General features: G+C 35.1%; 1 protein-coding gene across 5 annotated transcripts in view; it reads right to left on the bottom strand.

Moving 5' to 3' along the window:
• Positions 1–17,716, bottom strand: part of LOC106872693 (serine/threonine-protein phosphatase 1 regulatory subunit 10) — a 158,069-nt gene that overhangs the window by 123,880 nt on the left and 16,473 nt on the right. For all 5 annotated transcript variants that reach the window (XM_014919769.2, XM_014919770.2, XM_014919771.2 and 2 more), the window contains 2 exons: positions 8,635–8,711; positions 4,310–4,410 (listed from right to left, as the gene is read on the bottom strand). In XM_014919769.2, coding sequence (XP_014775255.1) covers positions 4,310–4,401 — 92 coding nt within the window. In that variant the 5' untranslated portion in view covers positions 4,402–4,410; positions 8,635–8,711. The remainder of the gene's footprint in view (positions 1–4,309; positions 4,411–8,634; positions 8,712–17,716) is intronic.

Raw genomic sequence — 17,716 nt, 5'->3', positions numbered from 1 at the left:
TATCTCAAGCTTTCAAGTTTTCTATGTTGATACCATAAAACAGACATTATCATAAATGTTTTAACATCCTCTTCTCCATGCTCGCATAGGTCAGATGGAGTTTACTGAGGTAGATTTTCCGCGGCTGGATGACCTTCTCCCTCATTTGTTTCCAAGCAAGATAATATTTCCCTGTGGCCAGACATATTTACACAGAATACTGGAAACAAAGGCTACAACTTGTGTGAGAATGACATTCATTTACAAACCATCATGCAATATCAAGACAAAAAAAAAACACACACATTCAGATACACAACACTGAGCTTCTTTCATTACCCATCCACCAAATCTACTCACAAGGATTTGGTCAGCCCAAGATGCCACACAACATCAGTGAATCCGAAAACCAAGTAGCTGAGAAACAGCCACATCTACACCTAATAAGTATATAAATATAATTTCTAGAAGCATATCATTTCATCCACTTATGAGATTTGATTGCCAGTCAATGAAATGAAAGTCTACTACAGATGTCTTTGTTCACTGTAAACATAAAGTTAACATTATCTTCAAAACTACAAAGGACAATAATTGTTGATGCCTAACTTCAGATTCTGTAAAATGAATGGAAGACAAAATGTTTTCTTCAAATTTGCCTGTGAAAAATAGATACTGGAAAAGCTGGTGCTGTGTATTGTCTGGAAATCTCTTCAACAATGAATTTTCTTCTATCTTTAATTAAGGAGGGAAGGAAGTGCCCATGAGTCTTAACAGGGCATCTGAAACTGGTGGGAAGATGGACCTGGCTCAAATAACTGCAACAAAGTGGACTCTGTTCAAGGTGTCCATGGCGCCAGGTGGCGATGCTAAATAAGGCAAGAGATTCGGAGTGGTTGGCGTTAGGAAGGGCATCCAGCTGTAGAAACTTTGCCAGATAAGATTGGAGCCTGGTGCAGCCTTCTGGCTTGCCAGCCTGCATTCAAACCGTCCAACCCATGCCAGCATGGAAAGCAGACGTTAAACGACAACGATGATGATGATTATTAAGCCTACTACCCAAAATAGGCTATAGTGAGATTTGAACTCGGATCACAAAGAGCTTGAACAATTCCAACAAGGTAACTGGTCTCATGTTCTTACAATTGCCAATCAACCACCTTGGATGGATACTTTTTCTCCACCAACTCCAAACAGGATCAGCAATCAAATATCCTATCTACCCAACCATGTTACAGAAATACGCTTTAGATTTATACAAGATGGAAAATGAGATCATGTTATGTTAAGAGTAAGGGTGACATAAGAGTATCTGACGAATCTTGTTCAACATTTTTAGTATTTTATCACAACTCTGATAAGGTATGCTAAACGAAAATGCAGATGACAAATATAGAAAACAGATACATCATCAATTATAAAATGAAGACGGTGATTCCAGTTGCCAACATTCTGAAAACAGACAATGCATCAGAAGACAAAGAGAAAAGTGACAGACTGGACAGAAAATAAAATAGTAACAGAAAAATTTCAAGGGGAAATAGTTCTGGAAACGACACAGTTATCTTCCTTGATATCGCTCGCTTTTGTTTTGTTTTTTTTATATATTTTTGTTGGGAGGTTGGTGTGTTTTTTTTTTTTACTTTTCATCTTGTTTCAATTATTGGACTCTGGCCATGCTGGGGCACCACTTTGAAGGCCATAGCAAACAAACTGACTCCGGAACTTGTCTTTCAAGTCTGATACTTATTCTATCAGTGTCTTTAGCCAAAACGCTAAATGACGGGGATGTAAACAGACGAACACCAATTCTCAAGTGGTGGGGAGGGAACTCACACACATTTGTATACAACAGGCTTCCACACAGTTTCCGAATTCATCCATCCAGGGTTATAGTAGAAGACACTTGTCAAATGTGCCACACAATAAGACTGAACCCAAAACCACATAGTTGCAAGACAAGCTTCTTGAGAACAGTCATGTCTGCACAAATACTTTTATTTCTTCTTTAGATGTCTATAATCTGGCCATCACTCACAACTTTTTTTTTCCTGTTATCCATGCTTGAACGCCTTTTGCCATATTTTTACTTTTTATTTCATACATCTTGTCTTTACCTCACTCTTTCTCACTTTCCCATTCACTCATTTTTCATAGCCTTCCCTCTCGCCCTCCTTTTCTTACACTTTAATCCATCATTTCTCCCACTCTCCCTCTACCTATCTCTCACCTTTTATGTAGTTGTTTCTGAACTAAAGTTAGTAACACTTTTATAGGAAAGGCCCCTGAGACATCTACATGGGTCAGCAGCCAAGTAACACACAGCTGAGTGTATCAGTGAGTTTGAATGCTTGACAGGGTCCAGTGAGTCACAGGCCTGCATTGAGGCCCCAATGTCAGCTTTGGCATGGTTTCTATGACTGGATGCCATTCTTAATGCCAACCACTTTGCAGTGTACTTAGTACCTTTTTTTTTTTTTCATGCTACCAGCACTAGTGTGGTCTTTAAGTAACTTACAAGACAAGAAAAGAACAAGAAAAAAGAAAAAGCTTATCAATATGTATCTATGATCTCGTGACACATCTACATGTGTCAGTGTCCTAGTAATTTATCTTTATGTGTGTCTGCAGCCAAGCAACACATCCATGTGTATCAGTTATCTAGTAGGCATCAGCTTTACTATTTTCAGTTGAGAAATAAAGGTTTTTAGTTCAAACCCAGTCTGTTACAATGTAAATATCCAGGAACAAGATAACAATTATAACAATTAGCAACTTAACTAATCAAAATAGAGTGAATGTATATTAAAACACATTTTCATTTTGGGATAATGTTAATTAGTTGTCTGAAAAATTATAATTGTATTAAGAAATAATCTCAGTCATTTAGGTACTGAAGCCAGTATCAAAAAAAATTATTGTAAAAGATTGCAGCAGCAGAATAACATCCAGGTCAAATATTGAAATTTTCCTTTTGACATTATGTAACACAAGACCTTCTACTACTTACTCAAATACACCTGGCAGAAAAATTAGACGTTACTGATACGAAGAAACCGAAATCCAGCTTTAAATATTCCTAATATTCAAAAGCTTGCACTTGTGAAAGAAATTAAATTATCAAACTACAAAATTTTATCTTCGTTTGTTTTAAACATCAATAAACTGTAAGAAACAGCAAGGTAAAAAAAAAATCATTTAAAAGAATTCTACCAACAATTGCTTAAGTATAACTCGATACAAACAGTTGGATATATGAACAAGCCTTAGTAAATACATAACCCAGACGATCTTAGCCCTGACACAACTTGTCCGACTATAAAGCAGAATCTTAAAACTGCCAGTAAGGCTAAAGTTAAACAAACTCAGACATTTCAAGTCTAGAACAGTCAGTACTAGGACTAGGCTATAAGATACACTACAGGTGCTCACTTCAGACCATAAACCTATCTTTTCAAAGCACTAATTAAGCAGAAAGACAGTAACTATCCACTGTTACTCAAGAGGAATGGCTGAAACTGAAGAAACCCTTCATCCTGTTTTTTCTGACATCATAAAATAGAATGGTGTATGTATGTAAAGTATATTTATAATAACATCTAAATTTGAGGTAGTTAAACTACAGTTTCTTTTTAAGCCTTTAAAAACAGGTAAATAGAATTTGTTACCCTGTTCACAGAAAAATAAAGGAGATTGTGTGAGTACAAAGTATACAATGTACTTACATCTGTTCAAAGTTCCAGAGTAAACAGCTTAAAAAACTGCAGTTTAACTACTTCAAATTTCTTTTTAGTTTTCCAATATATGTTTTGCTGTGTGTACATACCAATTAATTATATACTTGCACAATTTCTTCACCATTTTGAATTTGCTTTATATCAAATTACTGGCACTAATGACAGCTAATACCTTTCAATGTATTCCTTTATTTGTAATTATTACCTTGTATGGTAAAAACATATTCTAACACCACAATAAGAAGCCATTATGTTAATTTCTTGTTCTATTACACCTGTCTCATAAGACAGGTGCAGAGGTAACAGTAAACATTTACAAGAAAAGGGCACAGAATTAAAGGGCAAAAATGTTAAAACATCAAATTTTTTGGACAAAAAGTTCTTTCACAGAAGAAAACAACCACTAAATTCTTTACTCTGTTCATTCCACACGAGGTAGTGATAGCCATCCCAAAAGTCCACCATCAGAGATAACACCCATCTCGTGAGACAGTGTAGTGGTAAAAATTTACCAATATCACAAATAATACATGTCAACTATCTCAAACATTCAAGCACACATGTCCTTAAATATAAATTTAACAATCACTTACCTAGCTATGGTTACAGCCTCCTCCTCTCCTTTTATACCACCATTCTGGCACAACAGAGGAGCCATACCTTTTAAAATCTTGAAAGGATCCATGGTTGACACCTGAAGTATTTAGATGAAACACAAATTAAGAAAGTAGTTTCAGACAGAGAGAAAACATTTAAATTCTTTCATTCATTTCGCGTGGGAAAAACAGGCATTCATTTAGTAAATGTGTCTGTCACACTAGCAAAGATTGGATAGCAAATATTTCAGACAGCATTTTATGGCGAGATACCTAACCCTAACCCTGACACCAACTTTTGCATGACTATTAAATGAGGAATTTTTTTTTAATAATTCACTGGTCTTTGAAAGTGCAGAATGAAGCAATCATAATGTGAATATATCAGTTTCATACACACTTTTTTTTATGTGCCACCAGCCACTAGAGCCAGTAGCACAAAAAAAAGGCACCTAGTACACATTTTGAAGTGGCTTGATATAAGAAAGAACATCCAGCCATAGAAACCATGTCAAGGCTGACATGGAGCCCGGTGCAGCCCTGTGACTCACTGGATCCCATCAATTTGTCCAACCCATGCCAGCATGGACAACGGACGTTAAATGATGATGATATATACACACTCATGCGTACACACACACACACACACACAACCAATATGCAGGCATGACTGCATGATTCACAAACTTGCTTTCCAACCAAATCATAAACTGTCAATTAGTAGTTGTTCTAGCTACTCTGTTTTAGTTAGTCTGCAAAACTAGAGGTCTTCAGAAACTAGGTGAGATGAATGAAGTCAAAATTCTTGCAAGGTCAAAGATGAAAGTAGCTTGAAAGAAATGTTCTGCAGGGGATGTTCCTGTCCACCTGTTTGTTCTATGTCCATTTTCCATGGATGGTATATGTTGGAATGTTGGAGGAATTGATTTTACAACTGGACGTTCTTCTTGTCATAAACTTTATAAGTAATATAAATTTTATTCTATTACTTCATAGATCCATGTCATATTGTTTACCAGGAATATAAGCATGACAACATTTTTTGTGGGTTTTTATTTTTACTTAATCACACGCAGACAAATAGAAATGACAATTTTCCACACACACACACACACACACACACACACACACACACACATTCATTTACTTGTTTGAGTCTTTTAGCTGCGGCCATGCTGGAGCACTGCCTTAAAGAGTTTTAGTCGAACAAATCAACCCCAGGACTTATTGCTTGTAAGCCTAGTACTTATTCTATCGGTCTCTTTCACTGAACCGCTAAGTTACAGGGACATAAACACACCAGATTCAGTTGTCAAGTGGTGGCAGCAGGGACAAACATGCATACATATATAAACGGGCTTCTTTCAGTTTCCATCTACCAAATCCACTTACAAGGCTTTGGTTGGTCCAAGGCTATTGTAGAAGACACTTACTCAAGGTACCACGCAATGGGACTGAGCCCAGAACCATGTGATTGGGAAGCAAGCTTCTTACCACACAGTCACACCTGCACCTATGTATAAAAAGTAGTCCAGCCTCTGCCAGCGTGGACAATGGATGTTAAGTGATGATGATGATAGTGTGAATTCAGAGAATCATGCAGCTATCACAGCAAGCTCCTCATTTGGACTAGGCTATCAGTCCACATAACAATGTAGTGTCACACAATGTGTCCATGTAACTGAAAATACAGAAAATCTGAGCAATAAGTTATTCACTGAGGAATATATATATATATATATATATAGTCAGGAAGTGTGAGATGTAAAGCTAGATCTATCTATCTATATGATTGTAGCTGTTTCATAACCTTCGTGTATTAATTTCAGTATGAAAAAAATTAAATGGACATGTTTGCATTGATATGTATATTCAGCATTATACAATACAATCCGATGAGTTAGCTTTCTTTAGTTGTATTAATTTATGAAGACAAAACTTAATTGTATAATGCTGAGCATCCATATTGATGCAAACATTTATAATTTTTTGCATACTGAAATTAGTATTATATGAAGATTACAAAACGGGTGTAACCATATAGAAGCCAGATGGATAAATAAGTTTATCTTTACCCCTTATACCGCCTGACTATGCTTTATATATATATATATAGATAGTCTACATTAGAAGAATACATATTATTGAGGCATTGTTGTATAACCAGATGTCCTTGTTGCTAACCTGTAAGTTTTTCAAGGGAATTTTCTTTCCTTATCTTAAAAAGCTCAGAGCTACCAGAAAATTTGTTGACCAGGAAATGTTAACTAACAACACTATCCACTGATCAGAAAAATGTAAGCATTTACACAGACACACATATGTACATATACAATGGGCTTCCAAACAGTTCCATCAATGAATTCAACTCACAAGGTCTTAAGCAATTGTAGAAAACACTTGCCGAGGTGCCACACAATCAGACAGAACCTAACACTGTGTGGTCACAAAGCAAACTTCTTTACAGTTGTGCTTGTGTCTATAGGCATAGGAAGATAAGAGCAGGGTTTATTAACTGAATTTAGAAGATATGAGTATCTAGTCAGCATTTCAAGAAGAGTAGAGACCGTTGTGTTAGAAAGAGAACAGAGATAAGCATCAGTGTAGCGAAAATTGAAAAGTGGTAGGTATTGTGAAGACACATCTCATAGAGAGATGACAAATACACCAAAAAAAAAAAAAAAAAAAAAAAAAAAAAAAAGAGAAGTTTAAGGCTTTCAACATAGAAAGGTTTTAATGACAAGACTCCACACACTTTCACCTTCCTCTAATCCATTATTAGTAGTGGCATCCTCACACCATTTTAACATCTAAATTAAACAGATGAATCTTATACATCTTTTATCTCTATCTCCATCTTGTTCCTACGTCATCTTTAAGACTCAACATTCTATGATCTAAGTCTGTGCATTTAACCTCAGTTATCATTACCACCACCACCACCTACCAGCACACATCAACTTTTAGCCAGTATATCTTATGATGGGTAAGCAGGTATTTTGGAAGAGCGATGACCGTCCCCTGCACAGTTATGGGCTGCCCTTTGGCAAAGTAGAGCACCCATTCAGCCACTTTGCCAAGGATACAGCAAAGTCATGGAACAGCAACAGGGCAGATTGTGAAGAGGCAGTGGAAGAGCCCAACTGAGCCAACAGTGCTTCTTACATTGATCAAGAGTGGAAGAATCCAATAAAATCAACAGTCAGGATCACCTAAGCTCTATCAAGAGAGTAAGTGCAATGTATCCTTGGAGGCAGCATCCATGTTTGTGTAATCAGCTAATGAAAGGTTCTCTATGACTCAAGCTCCCAATTCAAGTATGGATAATAGAATTGGGTGGTGACAGTCATGAGAACCTGTGCAAGTAGCACAACTGAATGATGGTGATGTTTTGCAAATTCTTTTTACATGTCCATGCCAACATGTCCCCTCACCTGCATAAATCAATATCTTCAATAATAAATGGTTAATATTCATTTCTATGATAGTCATGAATTTGGGAAATGGATACCATTAATTAGATTAATCCTGGTACTTATTTTATGGGACCCAGAATAAAAGATTATGTCAAATTCAGCAGCATTTCAATTAAAAATGTTATAAGGCAGTAGCAAAATAACCATTAGGCATTTTGCCCAAAGCTTTAATTATTCTGCCATTCCATAAAGAACACTGCTACAGTGACAAGTCAGTAGAAAAGTTTTAGTGGAATAAACTGTACAGTATTTAATTTATTACATCACCATTCTGATTTTAAAATCCATTTAGAATTGACTTTACTTTCATTCCTTCAAAGTTGATAAAATATATCAGGTCTCTTTCCCTGATAAAAATTTGGTTTTGTGTCTAATTAAGAGATCAAGATGTAGAATTTCACCAATTTAGAATTATAACCTATAATTGATCTTCAGGCCTCATTTGCTATTGATTCTTCTATGGAAACTTTTTCACAGTTGTCTACAATCCTAAATTCTTTAGGGAGGGTATCAAAAATGAAGAGGCTTTTCTACAACTACATTTAACACGAGAACATGAGGCAGTCTTTAAAACCTTTGACATTTTTCATTTCAGAACTGCCTCCTCTTACTCTTCTCTTTACACTACTTCCTTACAATGCTACACTGCACTCACTATTCAGAAAGAAATTTCATGTAGCTACCGGATTTATGCCCAATTTCTTATGACAGAATACTCCAGATGAAAGACAAAATGGTCAGAATGAGAATTTCCAGTCAAACAACTGGGGATATTAGCTACATTTGTAGAGAACTGGTGGCAGGGAAACTCAACGACCAGAAGTAAGAAAACATTTGGATACATACCTTCAACTTTTCTTCTCTTCATAAGTGAGCAAGAAATAACAAGATGTAGATTCTCTGTCCATCAATTTTTATCAAAACTAGAAGGAAAAAAAAGATTGTCAACTTTTTTATAACAATTCATTTTTGTATGAGTGGAAAAATGTGTGATTCTGGACATTTAATTAGATATTGTCAAAATAATTCATTATCCTTACAATTGGCTACTCTTATAACCATTTCAAGCTAAAGATTCCTCCAATAGGAAACTCCTTTAATATGAGAAAGGGATTATAAAAAAGTATGAAGGCAATATATTTCTTGTGACTCTGGTCTAGAATGTTAGAATGGCTTTTTCAGATCTATGAGTAATACAGCATCATGGGGTATACTTGAGCCTTGTTGAAAATACTGATGTACTCTAAACATTGCTTTCAAAAGCATTTACTGGCCCTAATAGTTTGAGCTACAAACATGGACAAGCCAAGAAAAAAAGGTTACTGAAAAACAAGTGACCAGTGGCATTAATATTCTTTATTTAGATTGCTCCAATGCTTAACAGATAGCAGCTAATATTTCTATGTTTTCCATTCCTTTAGTGCCAACTTGTATTCTTTATTACATCTATTTATCGATTCTAGCATAGAAGGAATGGTTCTGCAAACTGAGGAGAAATTAATTTGGAAAACAGCTGAGTCCAATGTTTTCAAAGTTGAACGACAAGTATTAACCCTTCTGTTGCCAAATTTCTGTTAAAATACAGTTTTTCTTTCAATTAATTTTTAAAATAATAAGGAATATAGTATAATAACTAATTATTAAGCAGATCTTTGGAACATAATATGACATGAAAATTTTAATAGCAAGTTTTAATTTAGATCACTTTAAAACCCAGAGCCTGTAACATTAAATCAAGATAGTCTTGGGTGATTTGGTATCAAAAGGGTTAAACATGACACTGACTGAGGTAAGCCATATGCTCTATAAAGACATGATCTATAAATATAGCAATCTTTAAACTCTTGTTTATATACACAGTGACTTTACAACATTAAAATTGATAAACCACAAGATTTATTTATGTCCCCTGTAACTTAGCAGTTCAACAAAAGAGACCGATAGAATAAGTACCAGACTTAAAAAAAAATAAGGGGGCAATTCATTCAACTAAAAATCTTTAAGGCACTGCCCCAGCATGGCCACAGTCTGAAACAAGTCGAAGAAAAGAGTTACAAAGGAAAAAACTAGACTGGGCAGACTTTGTCCATAAAAAAAAAAACAATATTTACAAAAGACAAATTTGTAACTCAAAGAAAAAGGAAGGTTTAATGCTCTAAAGAAATAAGGTATATTGACAGGACTACCAACTCGTTTATCTTTGAAGAAACCAGCTTGAACTCATTGAATTTACTAATAATCTTTTAACTTCACCTCAACGTACAATCATATGCCTCAGACAGCCCAAACAATCATAAATACATTCATATCTAAATATCCATCCCATCTAACACCTCTTCGAATGACTGAAATGAAGAGGTCTTTCACCATACTATGCCAGAAATCTCTGCCTGTCAAGAAGTCTTTCTTAATGTCAGCAACGTAGGACCCAAAGCATCTGAAGTTACTGCCATCAGTGGAACAGATTAGGTAGTTTTCATCTTTGTTGATGGTCATAAATGTAAGTTTTTTTTACATTGGGAAACAGACCTACATATGCTACAGTATTCTCAAAGAGATGTTAAAGTCTTATGTATGTTGCTCAAACACTTCAACATCAATTTCCTTACTAGGTCCAAATTCTGTGTGGGTGTGCCAACCACTTGATCAATCAGTGAAGCAGAAACAGTCACAGAAGTCTAGTGCAGGCTTCTACCTGACCAGCTCTTGTGAAACCATCCCACCCATGCTAGCATGGAAGGCAGACATTAAACGATGATGATGATTACATATATATATATTGAAGCCACTCCAGTAGTAATTTTGGGGTTGTTTATGTTTCAATGAGGAAGTTATCTAAACTTGTGGATTACAATTCTTTCAGTAACAATCTACACAATCCTACATCATAAAATTTCGTCCACAAAACTTAAGACAATGTAGAAAATTATTCTGATAGGCACAGGTATGGCTATATTGTAAGAAGTTTGCTTCCTAACTACATGGTTTGGGGTTCATTCCTACTGAGTGGCACCCTGGGCAAGTGTCTACACTAGAGCCCCCAGCCAACCAAGACCTTGTGAGCAGATTTGGTGAACTGAAAGAAACCAGTTGTGTGTGTGTGAATGTCTCCACCACTACTTGACAACTGGTGTTAGTTTGTTTACATCCTTATAACTTAGCAATTTAGTGAAAGAGTTTGATAGAATAGGACTTTAAACAGATAAGTGTTGGGGTTGATTTGTTCAACTAAAACTCTTCAAGGTGGTTCCAAAAACTAACAAGTAAAAGAAATAAAAGAAAAAGATACAACTATATAGCTACTAATTAAAGTGCGAAATGTCTTGTAAATCTACACCAGTGCTCCACAACCGGTGTGCCATGAGACGATACTAGGTGTACCACAGTGTAACCTGAATGTAATTTTTTTTCCCTATACCTTTAGTCCTATTTTTAGTTCAAGCTTCCTCTTTAGAAGTAATCTAATTAAAGCCTTCCATAAAAATTTCAAGTTAACTTACTTCCAAATAGCAGCTTAATATGACAGTTATTTTGCTAAATTCTTCATTATTTTCCAAATTATTTGAAACAAAGGCAGTGTATTTTAACAGAAATATGCTACCAAATGGGTTATAACTTTTAATTCAGTAAAAAAATACCAGTTATTTCAATGAAGTTGACTACCAAAACATCCTACGAAAAATCTGGAAATGTTTAGCCTGACTGCTTGATATAATCCAACTAACGTCTATGGTTAAAGCACCACAAGACATTATAACTTAACCTGCTAGTTTTCATCTATGCCCTGCTACACCAATAGATGTTCATTTAACCATGAAAAATCAATTTTCTAAATTTTCTCAAGGTGTCAAAATTATGCCGAGCAAAATTATATAAGTGACTTCAGAATGGAGCAACCAGGATAAAGATTAGGGTGAGTATATAGAAAGAAATAATCTTGTTCTTCAATAAAGTTTAGAAGGATTCAAAGAACTGAACTGAAACAGAGGAAACGTGAATGCTGCATACTACAGCAAAAGCAGCTCATCTAGTAAGACAAAAACACTCAATAAAAACTGATGCATGTTAGAAAAGATGTTTTAGTTTAACATGAAAAAACCATTCTAATGACAGTAGCATGACAAAATGTGCCTAGCTCATGAAATAGAAACATAAATTGACAATTTGCATTGAAACTATTAATTGCTTCTTTAGGCACTGGTTGTTGAACGCCATTATTCTGATTACTAAGACAGACTGAAGACAAAAACAGAGTGGAAGAAATGGTGGCAGAGAGTGAGACAGGAGTTTCAAGCTGTGATTTTGGTTGCCTCAAAGCTCAGAGAGATTGAAACTCCAGTAATAACAAGATCCTCACGTTAACCCTTCAGCATTCAGATTACTTTCTCAAATCTAATGTCTATTTATTCACATTGTTTTAAACTAATCATGTATCATCTCATAACCTCAAGATTTCGATGATTGTTCATTTTTAGGATAACATTGTGGGAAAGATCTTAATGGTCTGAATATAAAACAGGAAGAATACGTTGGCCAGATATGGCCGGTTTGAATGCAAAGAGGTTAAATAACTACACCATGGACTGTGTACTACCTTCTTTTTTCAATTCACAAAGTAACACCTGGGAATAACCTATCAAAAAAGCCAGTACAACACTTGTGACCTTTTGCAAGAACATGAAGATGATGAGAGTAAGCTGGTCTCAGGCCGGAAACCTGACCTGGACGTTTGCAGGGGTGCATTCTGCCAGTTTAAGTATACCAGCTAAATGCCTATTTACATTTACATGGTTTTTTACTTGTGTCAATCTTCCGACTGCAGTCGTGCCAGAACATAGTTTGTAAGGGGTTTCAGCAGTATATTGACCTAGTCTTTCAATGGTACTTGTTTTGCCCATCTTCTTATAGACTAAAGTTAGACAGAGTCAATCCTTGTGCAAAGTGATATAACTCAGAACTAAATACAAGCAGTTCGGTCATCTAAATGTGTGTATGTGTGTGTGAATAACATTTCATTTCAACATCCATTTTCCCATGATTGCACAAGTCAGATTTTCCACGACCTAATGCCCTTCATGTTACCAAGCAAGGTAGTAATTCCCCCATGGCCACACATGTTCTCATAATATACTGGAAATGAATGACAGCTCATATGATAGTAACAATCATTTGCAACTACATGCAAGGTCAAGACAAGGAGAAGACTTTGGTCAGCCCAAGGCTATAATAAAAGACACACTTACCCAACCATGTAATTGGAAAGCAAACTTCTCACCACACATCCATGCCCGCACAGCCTCAAGTCAGTAGAGCATTAGACTTTTATAGGTTGATACACCTGTACACATATTTACACAAATACATATGTGTGTGTGTGTGTGTGTGTGCATTGTGTATGTATATATATATATATATATATATATATATATAGATAGATAGATAGATAGATAGATAGATAGATAGATAGATAGATAGATAGATAGATGGTGAGAATTTACAAAAAAGCAAAAGACAAAGATGGGTGTGTAAACAACAAACAGAAGCATTAGTTTAACACTCAGAAAGTGAGAAAGTCTTTTACGTTTCGAGCCTACGCTCTTCAACAGAAAGGAACACAGAAAGAAACAGGGAGAAAAAATAAAAAAGGTTTAGTGGCGAGCGATCTATCATGGCGGATAGACAGATAGACATACATACATATGTGCATGTGTGTGTGTGTGTGTGTGTGTGTGTGTGTGTGTGTGTGTGTGTGTGTGTATATTATCTATGATTTACATCAACATAATAAATACATATAACAAATTTACATCAAGACAAGGAACATATCAATATATTATTTAGGATAGAAATAAGTTATAGGAGGTAAAAATGTACGTGTAAAGGATAAATAAATAAAGCGTGATATATCAATTAAAAATCATTATAAATTTAAGGATTAAAAAACAAATTAAGTATTAAAAGTTGTAAGATGCATCAGCAGTAGTGAGAAATCTTAATTATGGATTTAAAAGTCTAGAGGAGTTCTGAAGAAATGTATATAGAGGGTTATGCAATTTATATAACCCTCTATAAACATTTCTTTGGAACTCCTCTAAACTTTTAAATCCATAATTAGGATTTCTCACTACTGCCGATGCATCTTACAACTTTTAATACTTAACTCGTTTTTTTAACCTTAAAGTTAAAATGATTTTTAATTAATATATCAACCTTTATTTATTTATCCTTTACACATACATTTTTACCTCCTCTAACTTATTTCTATCCTAAATAATATATTAATATGTTCCTTGTCTTGATGTAAATTTGTTATATGTATTTATTATGTTGATGTAAATCATAAGTATAGAATGATTATCTAAATTTTTGTCTCTTCTTATACCAAATTATATAATGTATACATATATATATATGTGTGTGTTTGATATATATGTATATATATATATATATATATATATATATATATAACAGAGGCTCCCACACACTTTCCACCACCAAATATCACAAGGTTTTGGTAAAAATGAAGGCTAACATAAAGGACACAAACTACTGAGTTTCATTTCCATTTCTCATATTTTGAACAATGCAAAAGGAAAACCTCAGCTTTGAATAAATGAATTTCGCATATATTGTTGAATGTTTTTCGTCCAATTGTAAAGTAAAATACTGTGAAAAAGAGAGATTTGTGCACACAGGAAACCTTATATATTATAAATTTTTCCCATTTCTTTACTAGGAATAATAAGCATGCAAGGTTCATTGATGGTCTTAGACTTTTTCACGGTCTAGTGGATGAACTAGGATTTAGTTGCCTTTGTTGTTTTCGTTTTATAATCAAGAATCATGTGATGGTGATTATCACCAGATTGGATATGGTTTGACTGTGAATACCTCATTTATTTCAACCAGGAACTAATCCTAGTTTGTTACAAGGGTGTCATGTGTGTGTGCTAAATGACATTGGCATTAATGATCATCTAGTTTTTTGTGTGGAGGGCAATTATGTATATCATGGTTATGCTTATTAATCAGCAAAATGTGTAATGTTGGTGTGGTACAGACGAACCGAAAGATAAACCAGGTATAAGAGAAATCAATTGTAGTATACAAGAATGAAGAATGTATTGGGACAGACATGTGATGCAGATTATGAATGATAGATGGGTTAAGATGTACCAGGATAACATATTTGAAAAGGAAGACTAAGGAAGATACTGGCAGCAGTTGTAAAAGCTAATCTCAGACTGTTGAACCTCAGAAAAAAAATTACAAAAGACAGTAACAAACAGTAAGTTACTGTGTTGGAAAGAGCACTCAAACTCATGCAAGCATAGAAAAGCAAACATAAATATTATGATGATGCTGTTTCCTAGTAAGGTAATACAAAAATCATTAATAAAATATATCAGAGTACAGTGGAGTATTTAATAATAATGATTCCCAATGGTTCAAGGCCAGAAGCTTTGACAAGGTGAGAGCAGAGTATTCCTTTGATGATAAATTTGATTCTATTCTCAGTATATATGTCATTTTTAAACAAGCTTTAAATAACATCATTATCTACATATAAACATATATATATATTCACACACGCACATACACACTCCTACACCATATATTGGACTGTATGAGAACAGCTTCAACAGCTAGTAATTAAACTATAAATCCACCTTTTGACAAACTGACAAAAGAAACAGCATAGAATTATCAATATTACTAACTTCAATAAGATGGCTAGTTGGCACAATCGTTAGCATGCCAGGTAAAATGCTTAGCAGTATTTCATCCGTCCTTGCATTCTGAGTTTGAATTCCACCAAAGTCGACTTTGCCTTTCATCTTTTCAGGGTCGATAAAATAAGTACCAGTCAAGCATTGGGTCAACATAATCAACTTACCCCTTCCCACAAACGTGTTGGCCTTGTGCCAAAATTTGAAACCAATATTACTAACTTCAATATCATTTTGTGTATATTGCACTTCAGCAAGTACACACACTGCAATGGGTGTCTCTGTAGCCTCTATCATGATGAGTGAATGAAACCTCTGTAATGAAATAAAAACCATCGTCCCCAAATCAACAAACTCGCTTAACCCTTTAGTACGCAGATTATTCTGTCAAATATAGTGCTTATACATTCACTGTTTAGAATTAACCGTGCATCATCTTGTAGCTGTAAGACTTCAACGTTCTTATTCACTTTTAGAATGACATTATAAGGTAGGTGTGAGAGGCCAAATCTGGCTGGTTTGAAAATAAAACAGAATATTTGGGTCGGGTATGGCTAAAGGGTTAAATAAAGTAAAACAAAGTAAAAATGTCTACTGTGAACACCAGTTAAGTTCTACTTCCCACTGTTCTGTCTTTCATTAGATAGAACCCTATATATTTTCTGAGCTCAGGCCCGTCCTGTGCTATCAGGACATTTTGAGTTGTGTGAATATACCTGCTTAATGATGGAGAAATTAATTATTTTAGTAAATTTCTCTGAATACTTTATTTAAAAATTATGGCTAAAGCAAAATTCCCATGTGCAGAGGTGCCACTAAAGTGCTGCACTGTCACATTATTATTTCGAACACAGCTTCACTCAAACAGTATTACTCCTCTCCTCTCACTCAGTTGGTTCAATTGAAAATTGAGCCACACCACTCCCACTTCAGCTGAATAAAACGGAAGGAATGTCCATCTCTAAACATTCTCCAAAAATTCACACAAAATATTTCAAATTTGCAAAACAAACCATACCATATAAATGTAAAGATAAACACAATAGTACTTTTCATATGCATGTGCACACACACACACACACACACACATACACATACTTTGGCTGTTAAGTATTTTTACTTAGCTATAATAGGCTAATCAAAAACTAAACAACAATTACAGTAGTGCTAAGAAAGGGAGTTTAGTTTGGTGCAAGAATTAAAAAGTCCAACTAATTATCTTCTTTGCTTAAGTAAAAGCTATTTTCTGTATTAATGCTTCATGTAATTACAGTCTTTTCTTTTGAAAGCTTTCTGGAACCATGATTTCAATTGGCTCTTTTCACCTACCACTGATGCATCAAGTCACCTGCCATATATATAGATATGTATATATATATATCATCATTTAACATCTTTTTTCCATGCTGGCATGGGTTGGATGGTTTGACAGGAGCTGGCCAGCTGAAGAGCTGCCCCAGATCCAAGTCCATTTTGGATATGGTTTCTATGGGTTGACACCCTTCCTAATGCCAACCACTTTATAGTGTATACTGGGTGCATTTTACGTGGAAATGGATAGGAACTGTTACATGGCACAGGTACATTTACACACATATATACACAAATATTTACATATATATACACACACATACACATATACATACATACACATATCTATACACACATACACATATGTATATATAGATAGACACACACACACATATATACACATACACACATATCATCATCATCATTGAACATCCATTGTCCATGCTGGCATGGGTTGGATGGTCTTATCAGAGGAGGGGTTGCACCAGACTCCAGTCTGATTTGGCATGCTTTCTATGGGTGGATGCCCTTCTTAACGCCAAGCCTTCCAAGAGTATAATGGATGCTTCTACATGCTACCGGCACAGGTGCCAGTTGCGTGTAACCAATATGCATACATATATGTATATATGCATGTGTATGTATGTATGTATATGTGTGTATATATATATATATATATATATATATATATATATATATCATCATCATCATCATCATCATCATCATCATCGTTTAACGTCCGCTTTCCATGCTAGCATGGGTTGGACGATTTGACTGAGGACTGGTGAAACCGGATGGCAACACCAGGCTCCAGTCTAATTTGGCAGAGTTTCTACAGCTGGATGCCCTTCCTAACGCCAACCACTCAGAGAGTGTAGTGGGTGCTT

This window comes from Octopus bimaculoides, chromosome 10 (assembly GCF_001194135.2).
Source record: "Octopus bimaculoides isolate UCB-OBI-ISO-001 chromosome 10, ASM119413v2, whole genome shotgun sequence".
Taxonomy (NCBI): Eukaryota; Metazoa; Mollusca; class Cephalopoda; order Octopoda; family Octopodidae; genus Octopus; species Octopus bimaculoides.
Note: the sequence above shows the minus strand (reverse complement) of the source record. Positions and strands in the feature narration are given on the sequence as shown.